The sequence below is a fragment of the Echinops telfairi genome, unplaced genomic scaffold (genome assembly GCF_000313985.2).
Source record: "Echinops telfairi isolate 266 unplaced genomic scaffold, ASM31398v2 ScPeMD7_2565;HRSCAF=3150, whole genome shotgun sequence".
Lineage (NCBI taxonomy): Eukaryota > Metazoa > Chordata > Mammalia > Afrosoricida > Tenrecidae > Echinops > Echinops telfairi.
In genome coordinates, this window is record NW_022106463.1 from 8,182,333 (window position 1) to 8,194,259 (window position 11,927).

General features: G+C 47.1%; 1 protein-coding gene and 1 non-coding gene across 2 annotated transcripts in view; both read right to left on the reverse strand.

Annotated features, from left to right (window-relative positions):
- The window catches only part of RPL21 (ribosomal protein L21), a 3,919-nt gene extending 708 nt beyond the window's left edge, over positions 1-3,211 (reverse strand). Inside the window, exons 1-4 of the mRNA XM_004715149.2 lie at positions 3,193-3,211; positions 810-888; positions 421-482; positions 2-114 (exon numbers count right to left, since the gene is read on the reverse strand). Coding sequence (XP_004715206.1) covers positions 2-114; positions 421-482; positions 810-876 — 242 coding nt within the window. The 5' untranslated portion in view covers positions 877-888; positions 3,193-3,211. The remainder of the gene's footprint in view (position 1; positions 115-420; positions 483-809; positions 889-3,192) is intronic.
- On the reverse strand, positions 201-268 carry LOC115870864. Its single transcript, XR_004046965.1, has one exon. It is a non-coding gene; the product is annotated as a small nucleolar RNA SNORD102 (small nucleolar RNA).
- Positions 3,212-11,927: the final 8,716 nt, after the last annotated feature.

Here is an 11,927-nt window from a genome sequence, read left to right on the forward strand (position 1 = left end):
CTTGACTTGCTTGTTCACAACAATGCCGACGGCATGCTGGGTCACGTTGTAGACACGTCCGGTTTTGCCGTGGTAACATTTGTGTGGCATCCCCTTCTGAACAGTGCCCATGCCCTGGGAGAAAGAGACCGTTAGACGCCAGTATCTCCTGCCTTTTAACCCCACCTCACAGCTAACTAGGTTTGTACATGGCAGCTTGGAGCTCTCAGAGCCGGTGAAATGGATTTTTCATGTTGCTTCAAAGCAATCAAACAATCATCATCAAGCTCAAGTGCCTGGCTACGTAGAAATTCGGACAGAAGAGCGCTTATCAACAGCCATCTCTATCCTGGTCAATCATTAAATCTGGCAGCGTGCCTTCCAACTAGACCAAACCCAGTGTGTTCCAAAGCCCAGTTTCGGGCCAACCTTGACGCTTACCTTGATGTCCACAATGTCACCTTTCTTGTAGATTCGCATGTATGTGGCCAGGGGAACGACGCCTGCAAGACAGCATGATCAACGTCAAGACAGAGACTGGCGTAAGCTCCATTAGCCACCAGTGCACGCGCGCGCACACACACACACACACACACACACACACACACACACACACAGGTAAACTTCAGTCTCCTAAAAGCAAAAGCTACTGATCACAAGGAATCAAAGCTTCATTCTGTGCCACTAAGCAGTTACTTAGCGAAGCAACTGCTATATAAAGGGCACAACTTTTATCCATGACACAGTAAGCTGGGCAGTCACGGAAAGCTACTCAACGAACATACTGCGGGAGGCTGCCCGCGGCTCCCCACTGGGGATAGCCAACTCACCATGCTTCCTGAAGGGCCTGGAGAACATGTAGCGGGTGCCCCTCCTCTTTCCCTTGGTGTTCGTCATTTTGGCAGGTTACTGTGAGCAGAAAGTATAAAAGCGTTATGTGAACATCAAGATGGGGCTGACCCTTGTTAGCAGATTAAGCAGTTAGGGCACACTTATTAAAAAGCTGGAGACCAAACCTATTTCCTTTCAAAGATAAAACCCACCAGGCTGTCCTGACGATCAACTGTAATCCAAACTCACCCCCTTGCTCCCCCCGCCCCCACCCATCGCTTTCTACTAGAGATGCTGAGTGGTTATCCAATCCACCCAGGGAAGAAGGCAGGCAGACAAGCAAGCACCAGACCAGAGCAGACCCAGAACCCTAAACTGGGAATCACAACCAAAACCAGTAGTCTCTCCTCAAGTCTTATGAACCCAACAAGACCCCATCCTCACTACAGGTAGAGCCCCATCTGGTTGCCAATGGCATTGGAGTACAAGTAGGGTGCAATTTCTAGTTCGAGTGTGCCCCAAGAACCAGCCTTCAAATTGTACACTGTGTATCGATCAAACCCTAGGGTGGCCACCACGCTTCCCAATCTGGCATCTCTTTCACACATAAAACCTCAACGGTCACAAAATGCAAACACGGTTCACGTTTCCAGTTACTTAATAACCACCTCCACCTCTACCCTCACCAAACAAAACCCAAACCCACTGCCACTGAGTCAATTCTGACTGAGACCCTATAGGACAGGGTAGAATTGCCGCTACAGACAAGACTAACTCTTGATGGGCGCAGGAAGCCCACAGGGTAGCCGGGGAAGGAGCAGCCTCAATCCCACCTGGGCTTGCCACTGACTTGCCAGGAGTCCTAAGTCATCCTTATCTACAGGCATTTAGAATCGACCTGTTTCCCCAAATGCCCACCCAGTCACCCTGAAGAGTGGTTCTGAGCTCTCTGGTCACTCAAGGGCAGAAACACCACTTCCAGTAGCAACTCCAACCCCAAGGCCACACACAAGACAACTGAATGTGGCAGCAGTGCCACAAGCATTAGAAATAAAAGGTGGTCTCCAAACGCTCCTTCAACTCCCCAAAAGGGAAAAAGACAGGCTTTCTACTCCCATAAGGAGTTAAAAGTCTCGGAAACCCAGAAGCAGATCTACCTGTCCTTTAGGGTCACTACGCTCTAAATTGGTGGCAGCTGAGTTTGGGTTTCACGGTGAACAGCTGTATTTACTGGCCATAGGACCCTTTCCAGGACCAAGTGTGAGGCAGCCACCTACCTCTAAATTCCAAGCACCTCTCTCTAACCGTCAAGGTCCCTGCATTTACCGACGTGCTTATAAATGGAGATGCCGTGCAGGTCCCGACCACATAAGACAGCAAGTTAATTCTGCCTCCAGAGGCCCGGCCTTCGCCACCAGACCTGCTTTCTCAGGTAAGAAAGCCCCTCACATGTCAAGACCATTCTCGTGGGCACCGTCCTAGTGCAGGCTTGCTCGGCTGCATCGAATCAGTTCGACTCGCGGCGACTTTACGCACAACCGAATGCAACACTGCCTGGTCTGCGCCATCCTCACCACCATTCTTGGGTTTGAGGCCTTGGCTGCAGCCACGGTGTGGATCCACCTCGTTGGGGCCTTCCTCGTTTTCACTGCCCCTCACTGATCTCTCCTGACGACAGGTCCGTAGCCCCTGAGACAAAGCCTCCCCGCAGATAAGACTAGGAGGATACCGAGCTTATTGGCTGTTAAAAAAAGGGGGGGCGCGCAATACCACAGAGTCCATGCCGGTGCTGCGTAAGGCTTCTGAAGTTAGAGGTTAACCCACACATGAAAACAATAAAGGCCTCTAAGCTAGGGGCCTTTTCCCTGGCCCTCCCACACAGGGCACCCCAAAATACCCAGCACGTGCAAGTCCTAAGTTAGACAACACCTGCTCTGGGCGCCCACGGAGGTGCTTACGATCCGGGCTGGGCGGGTAAAAGCGTCCGGACGTCAGGGCGGTTGGAGGGCGCGTGCAGGCCCAGGCTGCCCCCGAAGCGGGGCCTCCCAGCGCCGTTCCCGCCACCGCGTCAAGCTCGCGTTCCAGTGGCCACAAGCCCTCCCGCCGCAAGGCCTCGGCGACCCCCGAGGCACCAGGCCCGGAGCTGAGGCCCGGGGAACGCGAAGGCCGGCAGCCTCCCAGGCGAGACTCGGTCTCGTCCCGTCACAGCGACCTGTCCCCCGGCGGGGCCTGCAGCCCCGCAGCCCGGCCCTCCGGCGCCGCCCGCCGCCCCCAGGTGAGACCGACTGCCCTTCGGGGTCGTGCTGCTTCGCCTTCGGGGTCCCTGGGCCACGACTCGCGCCTGCAAAACCCCAGACGCCGGGAGCCACGCGCACGCCCTACCTGCAAGATGGCGGTTCCGGCCGAAAAGAAGGGGGCGGGCCCGCTGCGCGCGACTTTCAAGGACCTGCGGGCTGCCCGCGGCGCCGCCTGAAGGAACCAGCGGCCGAACGCCACGGCTTAACCCCGAGGAGGCGTCGTTCCCGAGAGCAAGGGCCCGGGTCTGTGAAGCCAGTGCCCTCTGTTGCGAGAGAGCTGACCAAACGACAACTGTTGACCCTCGGATATTTCCAGGCAGCCCGGAAAGGGGGCCTTCACGGGCAGCAGCAGGACGCTACGCCGAGCGTCATGCCGTCAGGCGCGGCGTCAGAGCCGAAGCCGGAAGTTGGTGCGCGTGCGCGTGCACGTGTGCGGGCGCGGGCGCGGGGGTGGGCTCTTTGATTCGCGGGAACGTGTGTGCGCGAACGTTCTGCAGTAGTCCGGCGAGGAGCTCGTCGCGGTTGTCTTCGTAAGAGTTTCCTGTTTCTCGGCGCGTCCACACGTAGTTTAGGTGCGTAAATTGCTGTGAGCAAGCTGGAAAAATCTGGTATAATTGAAAGTTTCAAATGTTATGCCCTAGCAAACCAAAACACCAGACTCACTGCCATTGCATAACACTGGCTCACAGCGACCCTATAGGGCCGGGGAGAACTGTCCCTCTGGGTTTCCGAGACTCACTCTCTGCGGAAAAGCCCCGTCTGTCCCCCGAGGAGAGACTGCTGGTTTCGAACTGCAGACCTTGCACATTGCAGCCCAACTCGGAACCACGACTCCACCCCAGGGATCCTTTAAGCCAGGCAATGGTTCTCAACCTGTGGGTCGCGACCCCTTGGGGGGGGGTTGTCAATCGATCCTTTCACAGGGTTCACCTAAGACACCGCTCTATCGTGTCTAGGGGGGCCCGCCCACAGAGGAGTGCCCAGCGTGAAGACTGTTACCCAGGCTACACCATGCTTCAAGCAAAATTTCATTTATTTGTAATTAGAAATAAATATTTCATAATATATAGTTGCATCTTGTTTTTGCGATTCATCACTATGCTTTAATGATGTTCAGCTTGTAACAATGAAAATACATCCTGCATATCAGATTTTACATGATGATTCAGAACAGTAGCAAACTTACAGTTATGAAGTAGCAACCAAAGTAACTTTATGGTTGAGGGCCACCACAACACGAGGAACTGTATGAAAGGGTCACAGCATTAGGAAGGTGGAGAACCACTGCTTTAAGGCATGGCATTCCACTTCCAAATGTATGCCCTAGAGAAACTTTCACTTGGGAACAGTGGTGCGCATAGAAACAGCACAAGCAAACATTTAAAAATGTCGATTAAAAAGAACAACAAACAAACACTGCCATCCAGTGGAATCTGACTCACAGTGATTAAATTTACACAAGTCAATGGCCTCATCTTTTTCCCAAGGAGTAGCTGGCAGGTTTGAACTACCAACCTTGCTCTTAGCAGCCTACAGCTTGCCTAACAGCACCACCTTGTGATTCAAGATTAGTTTGGAAATTCACACAATAAAATATGCCAGTAAAACAAGATCAAGTTCAAATGCATCATGATGAGACAAAAAAAAAAAAAAACAAGACATAATTATCCAGGAGCCATGTGGTAGAGTGGGTTACATGTTGGGGTGCTAACCACAAGGTCAGGAGTTTGAAACCACCAGCCACTCCTCAGGTGGCAGGTGAGGTTGTCAACTCCGGTAGACATCAGTCTTTAAGCCACAGAGGCAGTTATACCCTGTCCTATAGGGCTGCTGACTTGGAATGGGTGGGATAGCAGGGAGTTGTTGCTTTTGTTATTGTGTCATTGTCAGTTGCGGGTTGAGCCCATTCACGCCCAAGGCAACTCTATCCACAACAGAACTAAATGCTGCCTGGTCCTGCCTCATCCAGCCACTTCTTGAGCCTGAGCAGGTATTACTACTGACTGCATGCCAGTCCATTTCACTGAGGCGGCTCCCTTACCTTTGCTGCCCCTCTCCACTTGACCAGACGCGATGTCACCCCCTGGGATGGACGCCCCGCCCCCCATGGCCCTCCAAAGTGAATGAGCTGAGAATGTCCTGTTGGGAACCATAGGACTTCCATGGGTTTTCTTAGTTTTCAGAAGCAGGTTGCCAAACCTTTGCTTCCTTGCCTGTCTTAGTCTGGAAAGTTCACTGGAACCTGCCCACCCTGGATGATCCTGCTGTCATGTTTACAGCTGGTGACATAGCTTCCAGCATGATAGCAACATGCAAGCCGCCAAAGTGTGCCACATGTGTCCCTGTCTGTCTGTCTGTCTCTCTATCTGCTCTCCACCTTCAAAATGTTGCTGTCGCTTTGCGTTTGCCTCACAAACACAAAGGCTTGAAGTTTCTTCCCTGAGGAATTCTGTGCTTTGTACGTTACACCAAGTCAAAATGTCAGTTTGAGCACCCACAAGAAATTCAAGTTGTGTTCTTTTTCAATGGCCCTTGAGTTTGGGAACAAAAAGAAGTCTGCAGGGGCAAGACATTGAGACTTTATTGTCAGTGAGTTGAGGTTTCCCAACAAAATTCTTATAGGATCACCCTTGCTACCCTCACGGAAGGAGCAGGAACAATTCAGTGATGGAGACGCAGCTTTCCAGGCCTTATTCTCAGTTTCTTAAACCTTCTTCCTAAAAGCCGATGGACTTTGAGTCTCTACTACAACCACACTTAAGAACAAGAATGGTTTGTGGCACTGTATGATACTCACCATCCGTCCCGACGTGATCACTGAAGACAAATGGGTGCATAAGCAAATGTGGTGAAGAAAGCCAATGGCATCCGACTATTAAAAGATATAGCGTCTGCCTTAAACATTAAAGGTTTGAAGTTAAACAAGCGGCCATCTAGCAGGGAAGCCACAAAGCCTACATGGAAGAAGCACACCAGCCTGTGTGATCAGGAGGTGTTGATGGGAATAGGTTCAAAAACAAGCAATCAAATTGATGTGAAGGAGCGTGACCAAGTGGAGATCCAAAACCCACCTGTAGGATAATTGGACAGTCCCTCACAGAAGGACCACATGAAAGGGATGATAAATCTAGTGGGGGATATAGCACCAATGAAACATAACTATCCTCTAGTTCTTTAATAGCTTCTCTACTATTAAGGTCTTTGTTTTACCTCACTAATCACGTTAGATCTATGTATGTTCATTTGTATAATTAAGAGTGTTTGACACATGAAAGCCAAGATAACACTTTAGAAACAGTAACCGGAGTAATGATTCCCTGAGGGTACGGGAAGAGAGGGAGAGGAAGGGGGGCAGGGGGAGCTCATAGCAATGATGACTGTATAACCTCACTCTAAGGGACTGAATAACAGATTTGCAGGTGAATGGATACATTGGATGGTAAAAGATATGGCAAGATAATAATAATAATATATAATCTAATAATAAGTGTTCCTGCAGGGTAAAGTGGGAGAGGGAGCAGATAAACAGGAGTTGATACAAAGAGTTCCAGAAAAAAGATGGTTTGAAACTGATGGTTGTAGCAATTGTAAAATTATGCTGGATCTAACTGAATTATGGCTTGTTGTACTATCTGTAAGAGCTCCTAATAAAGTGATTAATAATAAATTAATTAAATATACTGTCTTGGATCTTAAAGGCTTATTGTCAAAAAAAAGCGACCATTAAGCAGAGAAGCAACAGCCCACATGGAAGAAGCACACCAGCCTGTGTGATCAGGAGGGGTTGATGGGAATAGGTTCAAAAACAAGCAATCAAATTGATGTGAAGGAGTGTGGACAAAGTGGGGACCCAAAATCCACCTCCAAGATTATTGGACAGGTCCTCACAGAGGGTCTGTGTGTGGTGTGTGTGAGGAGTTCAGGGTGCAGTATAGTGCTGATGAAATACATCCTCTGGTTCTTTACTGTTTCCTCCCCTTACTATTAAAACTTATGTTTCGTCTCATTAACACTGTTAGGATGTATACATATGTTCATGTGTATAATTAAGATCATTTGATGCAGGAATGCCAGGATAAATGACCCTGCAGAAACAGCAAAGGAGAAATAATTCCCTAAGGATACAGGAAACCGGGGGGAGGGGGGGGGAGTGGGGAAGGGAGAACTGATAGCAATGATGGCTGTCTAACCCCACCACAAGGGCGGCGAATAACAGAATTGTTGGTGAATGGATATATTGTATAGGGTAAGATGCAGCTAAAATATATATACAAGGGGGTACCCCCCTCCTCCCAATGGAAAGCTCCACTGGGGGGAGCTTTTATAGTATGCATTTCCCCCCAATAAGTGAGCATCGAGCAACACCCTCTGAGTTTGTGCACCCAGTGGTGTAGGCTGGGAGGGTTCTCTTAGGACACAGTGAAGTTTTTCATGGAAGCAGTTTCACTCAAACCTAATTATTTGTGATGGCCAATTTAAGAGAACAGCTTGTAGCTGTGAAATACTGTTTTCTGTTCAGGAAATTTTGTTTTCTGCCACAAAAACTGTTAGGATGTTGAACACAGCTTACAAGGACAGCACTATGGGAAAAACTCAAGTGTGGGAGAGGCTTTCTCGTTTTAAAAAGTGAAATATCAATTGATGACAAACCTCCTTCTGGATGTCTGTCGACTTCCTGAATGGACAAAAAGGTCAACAAAGTTCATGCACTTGTGCTCGAAGACTGACACCGACAGACCATTGAAGAGATGACGGGGAAGTTATCTGGATGAGCGCGGTTCAGCGAATTTTAATGGAAGATTTGAGAATGAGAAGTGTTGCTGCGAAATTTGTGCCTTGGGTTCTGATTAACCAGGAAAGAGTGTCAAGTGGAAACATACTGTGCTTTGTAAGGACAGCTCCGAAGTGACCCAGACCTTTTTTCCAAGGTCATTACTGGTGACAAAACCTGGTGCAATTCTTATGAGCCCAAAAGCAAACATCAATCAAGCCAGTGGGAGATGCCATTGTCACCTCACCCCCAAAAATGCTTGTTAAGTGAAATCAAAGATCAAGACAATGCTCATTTGTTTTTCTGATGTAAGGGGGATAATGCATCTGGAGTTCATTCCAAATTAACAGGTCATTTGGATGAACAGGGCTGACTGTTAATCACGCTTTCTATTTAGAGGTTCTGAAAAGATTGTGTAACAGTGTGCAACCAAAAAGACCTGATTTGTGGCTGATGGGGGATTGGTTTTGCCACCAAGACAATGCACCTGCTCATGCAGCTATCTTAGTGGGCCAGTTTTTGGCAAAAACCAGCATGTCTCTCTGACCTATGAACCTTACTCACCTGACCTCACTCTGTGCAACTTCTTTTTGTTTCCACAAGTGAAGAGGGACATGAAAGGACAGCGATTTGACAAAGTAGAAGAGGTTAAGAAAAAACCGAGGGAGGTGCTGTCAACCATCCAGACAGATGAGTTTGAAAAATGTCTCCAAGAATGGAATCACAGATGTGACAAATGTATTAAGTGTAATGGAGAGTACTTTGAAGGTGCCAAGGTTGTTTTGTAAAAGAAACATTAAATATTTAGCTTTGAAAAAATAATTCCAATTTCTTTGAGGTCCCTGTGTTTGTGTGTGTGTATATACAATAATAGAACAACAATAATAATATATAACAATAACAACAGAGGTTCCTGGGGGGAAGGGAGAGGATAAAGGGGCGCTGATATGAAAGAATTCAAAAAGAAAGAAAGTGTTTTGAAACTGATTGTAGTAGCAATTGTACAATTACGCCTGATCTATTTGAATTATGGAATGCTATGACATCTGTAAAAGCTTCCAATTAAGTGATGAATAATATATATTTTTAAAAATCAGCCACTGGGGGGAGGGCACTTCTTCCTAATAAGCCCTGTGATGACCCTGAGTCCTCTGAGAAATCTATTGAGATGACCCCTTTGAGACCCTAAAACACAGTCTCACCATTACCTGGGCTGCTATCTCTGCCGTCAATGGGACTGGGTCAGCAGCTCCACTTGGAAGCCAGTGTTTTGAGTGGGCCTTAAATTTTTTTTAAAGGCAATCCAAGGAGATTAAAAGGAGGCATGGTGGTTATGTGTTGTGTTTCTAACTGTAAGGTTGGCAGTTCGAACCCACCAGCAGCTCCTTGAGAGCAAGATGAGGCTTTCTACTCCCATAAAGAGTTATAGTATTGTAAACCCACAGGAACAGTTCTGCCTTATCCTACGGGGCCACTATGAGTTAGAATCAACTCCACGGCCCTGAATTTGTTTTGTTTTGTTTTTTGGAAGGCAACGAAGAGAAATGTATGGCTGAGAGACCTTGTCTGCAGGCATCCGTGGATCACAGAGACATGTCAACGCACATTGTGCTTGGGAGTCACCCACGTATGACTGACCTGGAGCCCTGGTAGCAATCTTTTTTGAATGACTGGCGTAAAATGAGGAATGAGGTAGAGAAAAGCTAGCAGAGATGGAGGAGCGAAATGCCCTGCACATGAAACTCGCTAAAGAAGTGAGGAGCAGAAACCGAAGACAGACAAGGACCTTCCCTCTCAGCCCAGAGAGCCTGTGTCCTGAATGTAGACTTTAAGCCTCCTGCACTGTGAGAAAATAACTCTGTTTGCGAAAGCCACCCCCTTTTAGTCGTTGTTACAGAGAAGTAGATTTACGAAAACACTCCGTAATTACCATGGTATTTACACATGTGTATTTACACACATTCCTACATGTGTACTCGTCTTAGGAAGGCAGTTGCCACTTGTTTCCAAACCAGAGACCAGACTTACCCTCTCCCTGCTCCAGTATCACCATAAACAAGGCTCGTGCCTCGATCTGGATCATCACATTTTGGAGGGAACAGTGCAGGGATAGAGGAACGTTTGGAGGATCCAGCTTGGTCAGAGAAAGGGGAGAAGGAGAAAGAAGAAGCTAAAAAGGAAGCCTCCCACAGGGGCTTTAACTTGATGAAAGAGGGGCCCTTCGAATCAAAGACAAGGAGCCAGTGGATTTGAGGCAGAAGGCGCAGCTTATGGAAAGGCACGAGGATGGAGAGCAAGGGGAAGCAGAGACAGAAAGCCACCCAGTAAGTTTCCAAAAGAAGACCCGCCAGTGAGCGTGCCTGACTAGAGCGAAGTCTGTTGGTGCTTCTGCACTCAGCTCGAGTCACTGCACGCAGAACCCACATGTCTCCATCGTTATCTAGGCTCACGTCTCCGTATTTCCATTTCTGTGTTTTCTCCTGTGAAGGGATTTGAAGAAAGGATGTGCTTTGTTCTGTTTTGTGTTTCTGAAGCTACTAGCAACTTCATGGCCGGAGGGCAGATTTCAGTGAGAGAGGAGGCATGGTCCTGTCCTAAGGCTGCAGTTGGCTGCTCAGTGCGTCTCTTGCCCCTCATAGATGGTGTGTCTTCTCTTTGTAGACGGACAGCAGAGCAGTATCAAATGAGAACTGATTTGGAGTTTCTAGTGTCTAAAGTATATCATGAGAATTCTTGCCTCCCAGAAAATGTCATTCTAATGGCAGATCGTTAAAGTAACAAGAAACAGAAATACTACGAATAATTGAACACCATGTCATGAAAACTAATTATACAAAATCCTTACCTTCTTTGCAGGAGAGGGGAGCCCTGGCTAGGGGATCGGCTACTGTCTGAGAGATTGGCAGTTCTAGTCGACCATCCACTCTGTAGGAGAAAGACGGGAAAGTCTGTTCCTGTAAAAATTATAGCCCTGGAAGCCCTGGGGGGACAAAACAACTACAAAGAAACTCACCAAAGATACAGAACTAAACAATGAAATCAACCAAATAAACATTTTAGAGGGATACAGAACTCCCCATTCAGCAACAACACAGTATACATGCCTTTCTAGGATGCACAGAACATGACCCAGAATCGAGCATACACTAGGCCACAAAGCACATATTTTGAAACGCTGAAAAACTACAAGGCAACTTCTCAGATCACCATCGTACTAAATTAGAAAGCAGTAGGAAGATCGGTGTGTGTGTGTGTGTGTGTGTGTGTGTGTGTGTGTGTGTGCAGAATTAAACACATGAAAATAGAATAAGATCTTGCTTTAAAACTAGTGGGCAATAGAAGGAATAAAAAAAAATTTTTTTTTTAAATCCTAGAATCAAATGAGAATGGAAACAACACATCAAGTTCTTTGCAGCACAGCAAAAGCAGTGCCAAGAGGACAATTCATAGCATAAACACATCTAAAAAAATAACCAAAATGAACACCACAGCCCGACATTTCAAACAGCTAAGAGACAGAAAAGGACGCATAGTCAGCAGAAGAAAGAAAAAGATTTAAATGGAAAAAAGTGGTAAACAGCATCAATAAAACAAGAAGCTGGTTCTCTGAAAAGATCAACAAAATTAACAAGCCAATGGCAAAGTTAACAAAGGAAAGCCAGGAGAAATTGCAAACGATGTAGTTAAAAATTAAAATGAGTGATGACCCAACACATCTGACTGAAATGAAAAGGGCAATACCAGCATACCACAAAGAACTGAACTCCAACAAATATGAAAACCTAAGAACATACTACTTACCAAGGCTAACACAATCTGAGCCCTGGACAGACCCATAACACAAGAAATGAAACCACTTAAAAATTCTTAACAAGAACAAAAGTCCTGGCCTAGATGGTTTTAACCATCAAATTCGACCAGACATTCAAACAGTTAGCACTGATTCTACACAATCAAAAAAAATTTTTTCAAATTCTTACATAAAGGATAAAAATTATAGATCAGTATCCTTCATGAATATTGACACCAAAACCCTTAAGAACATCGTA